General features: G+C 39.8%; 1 protein-coding gene across 10 annotated transcripts in view; it reads left to right on the top strand.

Annotated features, from left to right (window-relative positions):
• The window catches only part of SEMA3D (semaphorin 3D), a 145,952-nt gene that overhangs the window by 38,321 nt on the left and 89,609 nt on the right, over positions 1–18,022 (top strand). For all 10 annotated transcript variants that reach the window (XM_063323560.1, XM_063323562.1, XM_063323556.1 and 7 more), the window contains one exon: positions 6,860–7,050. In XM_063323560.1, the coding sequence (XP_063179630.1) occupies positions 6,936–7,050 (115 nt within the window). In that variant the 5' untranslated portion in view covers positions 6,860–6,935. The remainder of the gene's footprint in view (positions 1–6,859; positions 7,051–18,022) is intronic.

The raw sequence follows: 18,022 nt of genomic DNA, 5'->3' as shown, positions 1-18,022 counted from the left end.
AACACTGAGGTTTGGCTTAGGGTTCCTTTTGATTCTTATGTGTTGCTAAATCGTGCCATACACGGCTTTCTTCTTTGGCTTGTGTTTTTTTCTTTTTCTTTTCTTTTTTTTTTTTTTAATGATCAGACATGTAGGGTGTTCTCATGTCATTCTAAATAAAGAGCCTATGGGAAGCTGTTATTACAGACGTAATATCTGAAGTCACTGTTGCTTCCACCAAAAAAAAAAGGAAAAAAAAGAAAAAAAATCCATCTGAGATACATTTAACTTTAGAGTGCAAGGCAGGTAGATATTTATGTGTGGAAGATATCAGTTGCCTGTCAGACTAGTGGGACATTTTATTTATCCGCCTATCTCCTCTTTTCAATATCATTATCAGATGACAAGTTGCTTTCTATCCCATCCTTTTTCTTGGACAATAGACATTGTGCTTGAGAAACAGCCTGTAGAATGTAAAACTATGGGTCTGATTTTCTTTTTCTTTTTTTTTTAAGGAGACACAATATACAAAGAATTAGGGTTAGAGAGTAGCATTTGTTTTATCATCAGTCATGGATTTATGCATTATATGTCCAAAAGATACAATGCCACACATAAAACTTCTCAGAATCACTGTTTCTAGTGATATATAACATGTCTGTGTGCAGGGCTGTCTATCTGACACATTCTGAAAAGATTTCTTCTATGCCTACGCGAAATCTTTGGGTGTAATCCTGACCCCACTGACACTGACCTGAAAAATATCCTGGTATCTTTTGAGGATAAAGTGCTCATTTCCTATGTGTATAAGTTTAAGTGCCTGATAGTAAGTTTAATGGTTAGATAAGCTCTTCATAGCAGTGTGACACAGACTCTAGAAAGGTTACCCATTCTTACCAGTATTTATCTCCAAGCAGACTACGTGCCCTGTATAAATACCTCTATCAGTAGACTAGCTTCAGAAAGATGCAGAGAACTATAAAATAAACCAAGTGAGTGAGTTCATTATTCTTCCCTCATGTTTTACTTCGTCTCCATTTTTACTTTAGCTTGAGTTTATCTTAATGAACAAAAAATCCAATGTAATCCTCAAACATATTTTCTACTCATTGGAGAGCTTTATTTATTATCAGATGGTTCTGTGCAATAAAAATGGATTTTTTGCTGACTCTTTGTATTCTCAGTTGCATCCTCCTTGTCTCTAAGTCCCTTCATTTTAATTTGTTCTACTTGGCTCTTCTCAAGTGAGAACCAGAGCAGAGATTTTTCTTGTCTTCCAAATTACTGGTGCTGAATGGGTAGGGTATAAATCCTGTGAGGAGCTCAGTAAAGTTGAAGCCTGTAAAGCTTTATAAAACTCATTATAAGCCGGCTTACACATTGTATCCATCTTTATTCTCTCTATTCATCTGGATATTTAAGAACAGTAAGGTCTCCTTTATGGCAAAACCTTATCTACACCAGATATACTGAATCCAATGATTTAAACAAAACCAAACCAAACAAAAAAAAAATCACCTTCTGTAGGCTCACATAATTTTTTAGATTATATCATCATCTTTTTATTCAGCAATTTTTGCTAGTGTTGGGAAGTGATGTAATACTGATCTGGGTTTTTTGTGAAAAAAAGTATTTTTCAGAATCCTGGAAGAGAACATTTGCTGCACTATAAACAGCACAAAAGCCACTTAATAAATGGGAGAATAGTGATGAATAATACTGTTTACCAGTTCTTGGATGGAGTTAGCTTTATACTGAGATTTCACAATGAAGAGAAAAGCCTCCTCTGCCAAATAATATATCAACAGACCGTCTATCTAAGGGGTACAACAACATAGTTTCATTGTGCTCTGGATGAATGTCATCTTTGTTATTTAAAAAGTAAGTAAGTTAAAGATGTTAAGTAAGTCTGGAGATATAATTTTATTTTAGTCTATTTTATTTTATGAGTTATTAGTCTGACTCACGTGTGCTTGTAGTTTTCCCTCTTATTAACACCGAATATTCGATACCCAGTTAATGGTTATAGTACGCAGTTTTGCACCACACAATAGACAACCATAGTAATCTTCCTTTAGGAATATCTGTGATAATTTATAGATGAGACAGCTACAAGTAAATGCATTAGGAACATATATCTGTATATTTGCAGTTAAAGTAACATGCTTTAAATTTGTATGCATATATATGAAGTATGTGTACGATTTGAGTAAACAGATAACATACCTTTCAATACATTTGAATTATAGGTGGGGTACTTTTTCTTTGTTTTTGCAGGTAAATAGTTTTAAATCCTTTAAAGCAACATGTTCGTCTAACAGCCCAAACATGCTATTTGTTTGATGTTTGCAAGGGACATCCTTTCACAAAATAAAAACCCAAGATCTCAGACAGGGATAGCTGAGGAGAAAAAAGAATTCAGGTATCAGAGGTAACAGTTTGCATATGGAGACTAAATGGCCTAGGTAACTTATTCAGCCTACTTACAAGTCCACAGTGACTACCAGACATGCTTCTATCTTTTTTTAATCAAGATGAACCAACTCAAAGGTTGCTTTAGATTTTCAGTAGTTACTTGCAATTTGTAACACTGCTATTAGATTCAGTATAACTGAGTGATACCATTAGGTTAATGGCTTTTTCTGTATTTGCTGCGGGCTGTTTTCATTGTCCTTTTTACCAGAGTACAAAATTCCAAATTTTAAAATGGCCTCGGAAACCTAGTGCTGGAGACAGGTTTTAAATTATCCTCCAATTCTGTATAGTTTTTTTTTTAAATGGAATTAAACTGAGAGTTACATGAAATACTGTTAAAAAAAGTGTGTGTTTGCAGATGGGTCACAGTCCTTTCGGCTCTGGACTTTATGACGCCAAGAGAAGTCGGAAACCTACACAGTATTTGTGAATGCGAGATTTTGCCTTTAGATAGGTTTGAACTGAACAATCTGAAAAAACTCCCATAAGCACAGAGCTCCCTACTGTCTGTGTGTCTGAGAAGGCTGAAGAGCTCTGTTTATTGCAACAAAGGGTCTGGAATAAATTACGTTTAGTAAATTGGCTCCAGGTTTTCCTGTTTCAGACAGTAGCTTCGGAGCAATCTGTTTTATAGGCTCCACTAAATCTGACCAATTGCAAGGAGGTGACACTTCATTTCAGGGACGTGACATCACGCATGTGCCAGTTACGTCCAGCCACCTCTCTCTGGCAAGATGGCAGGACACCAGCAGATCAACATTTTGCCTTTTTGGCAGTTTTAACCTCCAGCCCGTTACGAATTTATGAGCCCCACAGGGAGGTCCTAGCAGGATGGAGCCAGGCTCCTCGGCCCCTCTTCAGCATCACGCCTCCCACCCCCATGTGGGGCAAATAATAGCTCCTTTATTCCACTGGAAATACCCCTATTTCAGCGAGGTGTATGCATAGCTTCCTTCCCCAGTCGGTCTCGCAGGTGATAATTAACACAGTGCAGATATTTCCTAGCTGAAGCCAAGGTGGGAAAGCAGTTTTAGCCTCAGTATTTTTCTTTTCAGACTGTTTCCTCATTTATTTTGGGTCTGTTCACAATGAGGAAGTTTTAGAGCGTGTTGGTGCTTAGCAGAAGTATCAAAGAACTAAAGGAAACAACATTTTTTCCTCCTCTGACAAAACTCTTCTTACTTTTGAGGGGAGGAAAGAAAAGGGAAGTTAGATTTGCTCTTAGGCTTTATATTTTATTTCTGTTCATGGGTCTGATTACTTCTGAGCAGTGTGACTATGGGTCTTTTCATACAGGACACTGATTGACATTGCATATGTTACAGAGAGGACGGATATTTCCTGAAGACTAATGGCCAGTTAGTTGGTCTGAAGTTCATTAACCTGAGCTAGTTAACCAGACCGCTGGAAGGACTCTGTGCAGAAGCTGGAATTGTATTAAAAGATCATCATAAACTAAAAATATATGTGACAATCTGGCCAGATTGCAATGAATCTAGGACAAGACAGGGTTGGCTCGAGCTCACAGAGCAGCTGCCTCCAGTGTAAACTAACCGCCTTGTGTCAGGACTTAAAACAAATGTTTTTTTCACAGACATTATTCAAATAAAAGGGGGAAGAAAAAAAAAAAAAAAGAAAAAAAAAAAGAAGGAAGGTCTCCATTAGCAGAAGAACCCTACATGAAAAAATGAGGTTGTGAGGTATGGCCAAACGGTCAAGTTTGGTGCTGGTTCTCGATCTGTGATTAAACAAATGACAGTGTATTCAGGCAACTGTTTTTTTTTTTTTCTATAAGCAACAAATTTAGTCTTGATTCTTCTCTCTACTTTACCTCAAGAAAATGAGCCCCAAATTCTGTGTGAGATCCCTGTTGGCTGAGACCCAGGCCCTCAAGGCAAGACTTCTCAGCATATTTGCAGTGAGACTGTCTCCCACTTTATTGCTTCTTTTTGAAGTATGGTTTGTCTCTATCATCCTACTGAAGATGAACAAGGCTGGTGTCTCTTGTCTTCATATACTCCTCCCCCTCCTCCTTCCCCTTCTTTGCCCCCCCTCCCCCCCCGGATATATTTCTTTAAGGTGATATAACCCTATGATAGTCTGGTGAACAGCAGTCCTTTGTAGTCCAACCACAAATAGATGTACCAGGATGGAAGAAGAAGAGGCCTTCTCTCAGGATCCTATACTCTAATAAAGGGAAGGAAAAGATGAACCAAAGGCATTTCATGTTTGTTTTGTTTTCTTTCCATGTCATCTCATGAATATGTAGTGGCATTTGGCCAAAAGCTGTGCCGCTCACTGAATGTGAGTGTTGAGGAAGGGACTGAGAAGAAAGAAGCTCAATGTTCTGCAATAGGAATGATGCTTCGGGCGTTTTACAAATCATTTCCCTCTCTCTCTTTCCCCGTCACACCCTTCCTGCACACTCCCTTGTCTTTTGCTATTGGCAGAAGGTCTGTAGGCTCAGAAAGCCCCAGCTTCATTTGAGAGAGGTTTCTTTCCACAGAATCACAGAATCATAGAATGGTTTGGGTTGGAAGGGACCTTAAATCTTATCTAGTTCCAATCCCATGCCATGGGCAGGGACACCTCCCACTAGAACAGGCTGCTTAAAGCCCCATCCAGCCTGGCCTTGAACACCTCCAGGGATGGGGCAGCCACAGCTTCTCTGGGCAACCTGGGCCAGTGTCTCACCACCCTCACAGTAAAGAATTTCTTCCTAATATCTAATCTAAATCTCCTCTTTTTCAGTTTAAAAACATTAGCCCTTGTCCTATTGCTCCATTCCCTGATAAAGAGTCCCTCCTCATCTCTCCTATAGGCCCCGTTTAGGTGCTGGAAGGCTGCTATTGGGTCTCCCTAGAGCCTTCTCTTCTCCAGGTTTCAGTTCTGTCTTTGGCAGAGAGAACTGAAGGTGTCCTCTTTCCAGTCCCTTCATGACAGGAAGGATGTAGTGCCTGCATCACGAGGTGATAAATTGATTCTGGATGCCTCCACAGCTTGTAAAGGTGCCCTGGCCCCAGTGTTGCTGCGAGCTTAAGTGCCAGACCTGTGGAATGGCTCTGGGGCCATGAGCTGTGCTGAATCTCCCATGGGCTCACAAGGAGCCTTTCCCTTGATGTCCGTGCAAGCGCTGGCTAATGTGGGCACTAGGATTACTCTTTTAATCAGGATGTCTCAGTACCTTTCAGAAAAGAATTTTCATGGCAAGTCATAAGCCATTAATCTCGCTCCTAACCATAACATTTCCTTACTCTGTGATTTACAGCATAACTCAGATACTGACATTTGTCATTTCACAAATTATCTCCCTTGACCTCTGTTATCATGCACTTGTAGGTGGAAGGATCTGCGCTCGCAGATATTTTCATGCTCTGACCTCTGTCATTTATTAACCATCAAATTTTGCCTTCAGAACTCCGGATGCCATTTTGAATAATTTCATATGCAAAAGTGGAGTTATTGGGCAAAGGGGATCCCTCATAAGTGGGTACAAACAGGCCACCAGGAGAACTGTTGCTGCTCTCTGTTCAGCTACTGGGGTGGCAGTGTGACCTCGAGGAAGTAGGTTCACTGTAGTTTCATCATTCCGTATTTGCATAGGGAAAATAAGGACAGTGATAATTACTTTCATTTGTAAAGCACTTTAAGATTTATGGAATATGAATGACTGTTATTAAGTGAAAAGTGTTGCAAAGCTGGCTTAGTTGCACACTGTGCTAACAAAGTCCCGTATCAGCCTATTGACCTCAGCATGAACCACTCATTAAAGTTTATAGGACATTTTGGTGGGTGCATTGAGGCAGTTTTTCTGCTGGAAATATCATACTGAAAGCACATTTAAATCCATCAGCTGCATGGACTTTTTTCTCTATTAAAACTAAACACAACTGCTTGCTCTATCCAATTTTCCTGGTTTATTTATGAAAGTTTATGATGGGTATGTATTCATTGTTAACTCAGCTTGTACACCCATGGTATCTGAGATATTACAGTTTATTCTAGTCATAGCATAAACATACAATAGCTGTTGTACTGAGATAAAGGGAGTGTTATAAAACATTAAGATATCCAGTGGAGCGGTACGAACTAACAAGTTGCATGGTCACTTCTGAATGGCAAATATTCTTTTTATGGATACTGCATTAATTTAATTTGTGCTTAAATTTTAGGTATGCTAGACATTGGTGTTTGCAAAGTTTACATATTTTTCCAACCTCAGAGTGTGTAAGTTTAGTATTAAAGGAAGAGATTTACAGCATTTTGATTTATACTAGAGGAAAAAATAATTTTGTAACAAATGTGTTAAGTGAGCTACTCTTTAAAGATAGGTCTGACTTGCTTTCAGAATTATTATTTATATAATAATGCAAAAAATTGGCAGATGTTTTCTTTTTTCTTCCAGTTTAAATTTGGATTGTTTGAAAAGCTGGAAGATATTTCACCATAGTGCAAAAGAAGATACAGAAGAAGAGAGCAGAATGAGAGCTTCCCAAGTACCACATGCCTGCAGCCTGTTATCTTTAGCAATGCTGTTCCTTCCAGTCACTGGAACGTCAAAACAAAATATCCCAAGACTTAAGCTTTCCTATAAAGGTAAACTTTTCAGCAGTTTTTCTGATTCTGCCACTTTTGTTTTGATGTCATGTTGCCAGCAGTTCATTTGTGTTGCTAATCAGGAAAACAAAACTCAGTTGTCCCTACAGTTCCCAGAAACGTGTGATAGATGCCTTAAAGATGGATGAATTCTGCCTAGGGACAGTATTAAATTCTTTTTTTTGGTGTGGGGGGTACATGTTACTGAAATATAACTGTTTTTTTAAATTATTTTTTCAGTTTGTTCCTAGAGGATATTAATATAACATAAAGAAATTAGGGGGAAGTCATTGCCTAAACATAGATTTCTAGTGCTACTTGAAATGCCATGAGAGACATTCCCATGTGGCTGGTGGGGGTGGCATGGGATATGGAGGGCACTCACACCTTTTAAAAGCATCAGGGAAAGTCAAAAGACCTGCCCCAAGTGTTTCAAATGGCACTGACATTTTAATTTTGGAATTTTTTATTTTTTTTCTATCACCAAGTTGATATGTGAAACTCTTGAAATGTTGGGGTTTTTTCTTCTTATCTCTTTGGATCACATAAGCATCTTTTTCTGAGGACTTTCTTAACCTTTTCTGTACTTCTTGTTGAGAACGTTAAAGGCTGAGGGGTTTGAACACAGATATATTTTTAATTCTTTATTGGACAAGTTCTTCAAAAAGGTAGATTTCTTGTTGCTTTGAATGCACAATACACAGTTCTTACAAAGCACAGAGATATATCATGTTGATATTGTCTTCTTTAGCTAAAGCAAATGCTCTACAGGTAGTTATTTTTCAGTTATGTCAGCACCCTGCCCTTAAGGGAGCTAATTCTGCTCTCGGTTTTTCAAACTTAGGTTTTCCTGTACGTTACAGAGTTGAACTCAGGATGGTGTGATGGGACAGGAGGCTGTAAAGCCTTCACCAGTAGTTATGATATGTTTATCATGCGTTTAACACGCACAGGAATTTATTGAGTAAGCACAGTGACATACTATTTATTTGCAAGCTTCTCTTTTGCTAGATTTGTATGCCACTGTGTATGGTATTCCCGGGTGTATATCTGTGTTTAATGTGTTTGCGTGAGAGAGACAGAGGAAGAGAGATCAAGGGATCTTGACAACGTTTTTATACATTCAGGAAACAGTTGCACTCACTTAAGCCAGTGAATACAGAAACCAAAAGACCTGACATGAGTTATGAAAGTTAGCAATAAAAACACCCTAACATATAGCCAGACTTTTCACAGTTAGGCCTTTTGAGATAATTCCCAATAGCAGCATATACCATATGGTGATGGCATTTATTGTGGATTTGACACTCATGATTAGTGAATTCCTCCTGACTTCAAAAGCAGATAGCCTTTGGCAAAATCCTGGTGGATGCATTTGGCAGGTAAGGAGGGGGAGAGAGAAAAATTATTGAGGTCAAAACAGGTAAAAAAAAAAATTCACTGAAATCTTAGTTTTAAGTAGTGGCAAAGGCCTGCTGGGAGTGGTTGGGAAAATGCCTGAACTCGTTTAAAAAGACAATGAGTGGATGATTGATATTTAGGCCCTGACCCAAACTTTTATTAGCAACTTTATAAACCTTTCAGTTTGGCTTGAGGGATACAGTTTCCTATCCAAACTTATCCACCTATATCCCTGTAGGGGGAAAAAAAAGCAACAACAGAAACAAAATGGCACATAAATCTTAATTTGGAGAGCTGTGATGGAATTGAAAAGCCAAAGGAAAGAGAATTATCAGACTTCATTGTGCCTCCTCTTGCCTTTTTTTTTTTTTTGAAGGGGGGGATGATTATTTTTCTTTTTCCACAGGGAACCAGAAAAAAAGTTACTGCTGTGTTTTCACACTTCTGCATTTTAAATGATGCAGGTATTGCTTGTCATAATTAAATCATATTTTTGTTGTTGATAACAGCGTGGCAGATGTAGTGACTAATATAGTTGTCAGAGTTAAGCTTACCTTCCGCCTCCCCCACTCCCCAAGTATTCCAGCCAAAATAACTCCAAGGTTTCTGAGAATAAGATGTAGGAGAAATGAACTGTCTTGCCAATTCTCATAAAATTGTTACAGTCATGTCATTGACAAGTCCTGGCATCTCCATTCTTTGGAATTAAGACTTGAAATGTCATGAGGAGGATAATACGGAGCCCTTTTCCTTCTTCATGGAAAACTGACCAAAATTGGCCACTTCAGGCAGCTCTGAAAACCTGGTCACACATGTGTGTTCATTTGGCTGCTAAAGATGTTGTCTTTCAAGGGAAGGTTTCATCCCCTTCCAAGAGCAATGTGTTAATGGGATGGCATAGCTCCATCTTCCCAGAACAGCTGAGCGTTTGCTCAGGCAGGAGAGCTGGAAGCGAGCAGGACTTTCCCCTGCAGTTACTTCATCTCACAGCTGCAGCCCAGCACACCTCAGCCGAGGGCTGGAAACTACTTCTTGCCATGCCCCGACAGTAAAGAGAAGAAAGGGAACGCCAAGTGACGAATGCCAAGGATGAAGAAGTGTAGGGGACAAGAAGAGAGAAAGAAGATGAGGGAACGGTATTAAAGGAACACAGAAAATTGAGAGAGAAAGAAAGAGCTCAGTAGTGGAGAGGAAGGGGGACAAGGAGCAGGGTGGGGTAGCTAGAAGAAATGTCTATAACCGCAAGAGTGCTTCAATAAACCACAGTGCGTCACAAGTCCTCTGTTCAGGCAGCAATTAAAATTTTAGAGCTTGTCTGTATGGCAGTTATAGGTTTCCGTCTTATGTGAGATCACTTAAGGGGTGGAAATCTGTGCTGGAAAAGTTAAGATACAGATATTCCAGTGAATTATGTGGGTATCAGCATGATGCTATATGAAGAATTTCCCTTATTGTTTGCCCCAGCTCTAAAAATGTGTTCTAAAAATCATACACACATAAAACTACGAATGCACTCAAGTCAGTTTAAGTATCTTTTAATACAAAGTCATGTATACTCCACCTGTGTTAATATAATACACTATGATTTTTTATTACATACCTCATCCTATATTCCCACATTTCCCCCAATTCATTAATTGAATAATTCTTCAATATTTCTTTTTATCTTCTTCACTTAGACCTTAGCTTTTAGATATTGCTGCGTTTCATTCATATCCCAGAAATTATCACTGCTCTCATGATGCTTTTAAGGTGCTCTCACTACATAGACCATAATTAATCTATATTTCTTAGATACTTTTACAAGCTTATGAGATGGTTTTATTATTATGTTATAGTTTTAATATTATAATATTGTAGAAGATTACCATCTCTAGAAAACTCGGTTCTGATTTTTGAATAACATTCCATATTTTAATAGCCTTTGTATAACACTACATTCAGTCTCAGAGCAACAGTGTGTATTTATCATTCATTCTCATGTGGCTGGAGATACCCTATGGCCATCATTCAAACCGCAGAACTCAGCAAGCACAGAAGTGACATTCAGCTTCCCCAGTTGTACTGTCTGCTACCTCATTTAGCATCCTCATTCCCACCTCTACAGCAAATGCAGAAGATTTTTGTACGCCAGTCTCATTCAATACCGTCATTTACAGGATGGCATCAGTTCTGTTACTGAAGAAGGGAAGGGCCTGTGTCGTAATTCATATGTACAAATGTGTTTAATTTGTACTGCGTAGACAGTCTTATTTCTGTCTGTCTTTTGAGTAGTAGTCTTTGCCAATTTATTGGCAGGTTCTTTTTTTACAGTTTTTTTGTGTGCGTTTCTAGGCTTTACTTTATAGGGAGTGACAGAGAATAACCAGACCAGAAGGCTGATTACCTTCTAGTAAAAAAAAAAAAAAAATAAAAAATTCAACCTCTCTCAATTTGTGGCCCTCCTAAAATTTTCCAGTAGAAATGTAGACTCATAACTGCAAATTTAAGCCTATTGATTTGCTTTATTTTTTTTGCTTTTCATGGACTTAGTCTGTGTGCTCAAAGAATCATAAAATCATTTGGGTTGGAAAAGATCCCTAAGATCGTTGGGTCCAACCTTAAACCTAACAGTGCTAAGTCCACCACTAAACCGTGTCCCTAAGTGCCACATCTACACGTCTTTTAGTTACCTCCAGGGTTGGTGACTCAACCTCTTTTTTGGTCAGCTGGTTCAAATGCTTGACAACCCTTTCGGTGAAGAAATTTTTCCTAATATCCAATATCCAATCTAAATCTCCCCTGGTGCACCTTGAGCTGTTGCCTCGTGTCCTACCACCTGTTACTTGGGAGAAGAGACCAACACCCACTTTGCTGCAACCTCCTTTCAGGTAGTTGTAGAGAGCAATAAGGTCTCCCTTCGGCCTCCTTTTCTCCAGTCTAAACAATGCCAGTTCCCTCAGCTGCTCCTCGTAAGACTACGTTTATAACTCATAAGAATACTTTTATATTTGAGAAGTGTGCAGCCTGCTTTCTTGGCTAGGGAGTGTGCCCCAGCCCAGTTTTGGCCATTGTCACCAATGACATATCCACGTTGACATCCACAAACATATCTCATTGCCATGCGGGAATAGGGCCATGCCCCAAAAGCAAGCCATGCGTGCTGTGGCCAGTGCTGATTTGGTCAGAGGACCAGGATCCTACCTTGTGACACAGCACATAGGAAAAGGCAAGACTGAAGGCAACCTTTGTCTTTTAAAACAGGATTTACTTAATACTGTTAAAAACAACTATGGCAGCAATTCAAGTCTAATAAAGATGAACATTATTCTCAGCTGATTTTTTTCTTCTTCACATTGAATGAATTAAGATGCATTCTCACTGCTACTAAAGTCACGGCAAGAGTTTTGCCACTGAAGTAAATTGAAGTAGGATTGAATTTCCACTCCTCCTCGCTCTCCATCTTAAATAAGTGAACATGCAATTCTGTCTCCTGTGTTGAAGGATGACAATGCTAAATCATCAGCTTCACATGGAAATTAGCCATGCCTAAGAATTGTTTAGCTTCATGCAGGGTTTTGTATACATGATTTTCTTCCCCCTAAGAGTGATCCATTCTTACAACATGGTGAAAAAGAAAGCAGAGGTTAACATTTTGGTGACGGGAATTCTTTTGAAAACTTGTCTGGATTAGTACATTTCCTTAATGTTCTAAAAACGATCCTTTGAACATGCTTCTTTGCAATATCAAGCATCCTGTGAGAAACAGGATATTTTTTGCTTTAAATGTGTTTCATTTTACAACAGACAAGATGCTTAACTGTTGCATCAGAGCAGTTAGTTTGTTCTGTTTCAGTAAAGCTGGCCTATTTCCATGTCATGCACCATTTAATTATGCATATAAAATATACTTACCATTGTATAGCTCCATGAGCCTCATTTAAACTGTCTGTGACATTGTGGTAATCCCAGCACCACGATGGGGGTGTTGCACAACTGTGAATGGTTGGAACGCGGTAAACCCGTGATGTACAAAAAAGCCTAGAAATGAGCTTGCATTCCTGCAGCTGTGCTAGCTCTACAGGAAGAAGAAGAAAAATCAGTAAAAAATGCTTTTGTGGCAATATCAGCAGCTGTAATTCTGAATGCCAATGCAGATCAAGGAAAATGTGCTGAGTGAGGAAGTGCTGAATCCCTTGTTTGTTTTTAATTCGGTTTTGATGATTTGTGATTTCTCTGAAAAATATGTCTGAGATTCCTTTGTAGAGTAATATAAAATATTTATGTGAGAGTTAAGATCCTAGTTTCAGATGCTGGTCTAGTTACAAAATAGATTTTGCCTGTTTTGTCTCAAAAATGCTTTCGTGAAGCAGTGAACACAGCGACTTAAAACGTACCGTAGGTTGCAGATGGATGGGCATTGCTGTCCATGTGATGAAAGACTCTTGCATATGTTGTAGACTAAGTATAAACTTGAAGGGGTTTATTACATTTTAGTAACGGGAAAAACAGCGAGTTTCTTACCAACATTTTTTTCCTTTTTTAAACTCGTGAACTTGGAGGTCAGATCCAACTATATGTTGCATTTTCTGTCATATAATTATCATATATATAATGTCCTGGAGAGCAGCCTCCAGTCAGTGACATCAACAGTTTACATAGCAGTTGAACTAAGAATAACCTTAGAGAACTGACCCGTATCAACCTCTTAACAGTGTAAACAGCCTTTAGCGCACAACAGTCTTCTTTTTTTTGTGATCACAAAAGGGCCTCAATTGGATAAAAAAAGAATTGTGTTCACAAAATACCAAACTATTCTGCTGAATGTTCACTTGATTAAATCTCAGAAGATGAGAGAGAAAAACAAAAGAGCAAGACTTTGGGAAGAACGAGTGGTCCCTTGCAAAAAAGAGGATGAGAACACCAAAAACCTCTTCCCTAGAAGAATGCGGGGAAGATACATCATCAGTGGCATCAGCTTCGAACAGGGTACTTTCAGAAATATTTGTCTAATTGCACTTTCAGGACAGCTATTTGTAAAGCTAAGCCAATCCTGAGTAGTTTCAAAGATCCCAACCTTGTTCGCTTTCTATGCACTAATTTGAGGGCATGATCCTCTTGACGTCAGTGTGTGTCTAGCGGTGGACATCTGTGGTTGCAAGCGCAGGTCCTCGAGTCACATCCTATTTCCCTTTCCTCCCTCCTCGTTTTTGCTGTTCCATTTATAGACAAGTTCCTCAAAGAAGGGCTGGGGGGTGCAGGGGAGATCTGTTCTGTAGTCAAAGTCCTTTGGAGATAAATCCGCAAAGAGATAGCAGAAAGAGACACAGAAAAAATTTCCTTTATCGTGACAGAGCACTGTCAGAGAAGTCAGAGGGATTGGCTAGCTGTGGTTAAAAGAGGCATTTAGACAAGGGTGGGAGTGAAAAAGGTACCTTTTTTCCACTAATTCACGAGAACAGGCATTCTCCTTTGTGATCCAAACCCTGGCTGTCCCAGAGAAGTATGCTGTGTTGTACCACAGAGTTTGATAGCTAAAAGGTTGCTGAAGACTGTACAAATAAGACTATACAAATCCCTCTGCATTATCACCCTGGATTTCTTTGAAAAATATTTCTCACTAAATATGTAACACAACAGCAATCCGTATGACACCCACTGGTGTCCCAAAATGGATAAATAAATGTAAGTATTAATAATAAAAGATATCACCCCCCCACCCTCCAATATTACATAATAGGTCATGCCTATATATTAATGATTGACTGGAGGTAATATGATGGTGCACATGGTCACCTTGTGCAGACAGACATCTCTCATATTCCTTGCCCTGCAATTTTTAGTACATACAGTCCTATTGCAACATCGCCTAAGTTTAGAAGGCAGATGTTGGGTCCACCTGCACATGTGCACATGGGACTTTGAATCTGACAGAGGTTGCTAGGCACAACTCCAACACAAACAACTAAAATATAAGGGAATTAATGCAAATATTCAGTGACCTCTGGTTTTAATGGCTTCATAAGAGCTTAACTCCTGTCAATATCAGAAAGTATAATTGATAATTGTATTTCACTTTGCCATCGGAGAACATTATGCTACTCCAAGCTATTATAATGTGAATTGTTTTTACTTTCATTGCTGGAAGAGGTTCTTTGCTATTGCCAGTGCAAAATTATTTTGAAAACCTACCTTCACATTGGACAAGTGAGTTACCTTGCTACGCGTGCTTGCTTTTTAATCAAATAAAATACATCTGGAAAGCTGGAAAAAAAATATAAGGAGAAAAATCTTAGAAGTTTCCTGAAAACAGTCATTCTCTACATTTAAACCACACTTTTTTAACAGAATGTCCATCCTGTGCAGCTACCCCAGATAACAACGAAGTGACTTAAACAGTGCTTCCCTGTAGCAATTGCATCCCTGTACTGCACTTCAGCAATTTAGAGCAGGGCTATTAATTTTGCCTTGTGAGCTCAACCAGCAGTCATGGTCGTAGAAACAGCTAAAATGTTAATGACCCCACTGTCTTTATAAAAGTTCTTGTTCCTTATTGAGAGCATGGGAAAGAAAGATTAGCTGGCCAACGTCAGAGAGGGAACCCCCCTGCAGGCACAGGAACAAGCAGTTACTTGTGGGGAGAGCAAGCAGGAACCTCCTAAAGCAGGTTTGCTGCCAACAGCGGAAATATCTGTTCCACTGACAGGTAAATCTGCTCGCAGAGGTCCTTGCCCTTCGCCTCCCTTCCTGTGCAGGCATTCCTCCCACCGCAGCCCTGCAGCCCTGCCAAACGCTGCCTTTGCTCCCTGGGTCATGCTGGTGAGCTGGTTATTGTTTCCCAGACCTGGTTTCACCTCCTTTACTGTATCTGCTCTGCCTCCTCGTCCATCTGGACCTGGCTTGGTTGAGTCAAGATACCAGAAGAACTTTTCAAAGCCAGTAATAAGGAAATTTCCTTGCCCTCAGGGGAACTGTGGGAAGGGCGTTGAAGGACCATCAGCACTTAACAGGCTCTCTCAGACGGTGGTTTCATGACAGCTAAGCCAACATAACAGCATGCTACTTCTGGAAGGAGGACATCTCCCTCCCTGCTCCTTTCTCCCCAAATGCACATATCCACGTCTTTCCTCCCTCATCTGCTCCCAGATGCATGGACCTGCCCTTTCTCTTGCACCAGCTCCAGCTCTCGTCAGCCCCCTTGGCAAGGACATACGCTATAAGTAGTTAGGACTTTATCTCTCTATCTTATTTAGCTTTACAGCCTGACTGTACAGCTTGTGTGGGCTCTGGTCCAGTGCTTGGAGTCAGAGAGAAGAATGGCCCCCACAGCTTCTTGCTGTATGCTCAGGGCTAGATCCTCAGCTGATAAAATTATTGCAGGTCCCAGTGGTTAAACTCAGGGTCTGTCTCTGAGTCTTGATGCAACCGTGTGTCTGTCTGTCTGTGTGTCTGCGGAGCATGCAGAGGGTGGGGAAGGGTGGGATGTACAGCTAATGAGTGCTTTCATAAAAATCTGTGTTGCTCACAAACACTGGTTATAACTCTTGTGTAGTTTGCAACTACACTAGCATGGAAATTGCAAATAGCAGTGATAGGCAACAAATCTGGATTTTTCTGTCTGTGAGCTGTTCGTTTAAGTCTTGAAAACAGAGGCACTAGTGAAGTAAATGAGCAAGTAAATCTGTTTGGCATTAATTCTCCTTTGCACTGCCAACTCACCTTCTTCACTTTGTGCTACCCTGTATCTCTCCTAAGCCTGTTAGTATTGATATTAATGTATTTTTTCAGGCCCATGCCATCTGACACTGTTATTACAACAAAGTTGTTCGTGCCGCTGCAGTTCAAGGTCTCTCATCTTTTATCCTGAAAGCCTTATCTGCTTTGCTGTGAACATTACTCTCATTAGGGAGCTGGAAAATATATTTGAACCCGGTGAGAAAAATGTTAAAGTGAAAGTATTATTAAGATATCTGACCATTTAAAAAACAGTATCTTTCATGTACAACAGCTGTAAGCTCAATGGAGCAAGTCCTGGTGTCAGATGGGCAGTCTGGGAAAGCAGGTCTGAATAAAGTGAGTCAGACTCCCAAAGAGATCTGTCAGCACCTATTGGTAGCGTCAGACCAGGTACTGAGCCAAATCCGTATTTCTGTAGCCAATTATGCCTCAGATTATTTGAGAAAACTCCTTGCAGGTTTAAATCCTGGACATTGAAATCCACAACAAAATTCTCATCTGCTCCAACTATGAAACAAAGTCCACTCATCTTTATTCCTAAGGCTGGAATTTCATGGACAAAGCAAAAACTGAGTAAGGATTTAAAAATGTGTCGTGTTCTGCGCAGCTGCTGCCAGATAGTACGGGCGGAAGAAATAGCGCAACCTGCTGTTATTTTACCAGCCCACAGATATACGGGCTGTAAGGTGTGGCAAAGAGCTCCTCTGTATGTTCTCAGAAGTTTTTCTAAAGTAGGAAATTCCATGTACAGGTGCTTGAAAATACTCTAGCCATTTTTGTGTCACTCTGAAGAAAGTAAAGTCTGAAATGAAAGGTTGGTACTATTTTGAAGGCAAGTGCAATACGATGACAGTAATTTGTTTTGAAAGGAGGGATAGCACTGCGTATAATTTTATGAACCATACGTTTACAAAGGAAGAGCTATGTGCCTTGAAGTGCTAAATATGATCACCATGTTGCATTTCTAACACCTGCATGTACTGGAAAATTACAATACACATCTCCATCCAAGCAGGAAAGAATGAGTCCACTGCTGCAGCATGGAGTGTGTTCATTCATGCAAGTTAATGCAAGTCCAGATGCCTGAGATGGTTTTGATGCTAGATGTCTTCTAGGCACAACCTATTGTCAGTGCATTTTCTTTGTGTCGCCTGTTCCTCAGAGCATGGACTAATGCCCACACTTCATCCATCCTGGCTATGTCCTTCATAAGATCCCTACTTTTCTAACTGCATGTCAAAGAATTATGCACCTAAAGGTAGCTTGAAGGTTCATGAGATGAGATGGTAGGCTACTTGGAGCAGTAAAACAAATTCACGATCAGTGAGACTAACTCAGCTTTTTCAAATCAGCCAGTCAAAGAGGATTTTGCCATTATTTCCACCTGAAGCCTATCATCGCTCTCTTGCTTTCTATGGATTTGTTTGGCTGATAGATTGGGAGGAACAAGAGGCTGGGAAATGGTTAACCAGAGCATGAAGAAAAGGACTTTGAGTTGCTGCAAGATATCTAAAAATTGTGATTTTTAACTAGAGAGAATTCATTTGAAGCTTTCTTTTCCCAGGGTCTCAGGCTATTTGTCACTATAGATCTAGTACTGTGGGTTTTCAGACTAGCTTCAGGAATAGGTGAGTTTATAAGCTATCCCCCTCAGAATAGGGCAGAGGTTTTATCTCAGCTGCTTGACACTCATGTCACTGGAAGGTAATTTTAAAAGACAGGGCTAGAGCTTGGTCCCTAGTTAAGTTGACAGTTCCTCTTCTATATGGTCAAGAAGAAAACTGGCCTCTGACTTCAGTAGTAGCTTGAAGTTTTACTCTGCTAGGCATAAGGAAAAAGCCTTAAGTTCTTAGAG

Source organism: Chroicocephalus ridibundus, chromosome 1 (genome assembly GCF_963924245.1).
Source record: "Chroicocephalus ridibundus chromosome 1, bChrRid1.1, whole genome shotgun sequence".
NCBI classification, from domain to species: domain Eukaryota; kingdom Metazoa; phylum Chordata; class Aves; order Charadriiformes; family Laridae; genus Chroicocephalus; species Chroicocephalus ridibundus.
Note: the sequence above shows the minus strand (reverse complement) of the source record. Positions and strands in the feature narration are given on the sequence as shown.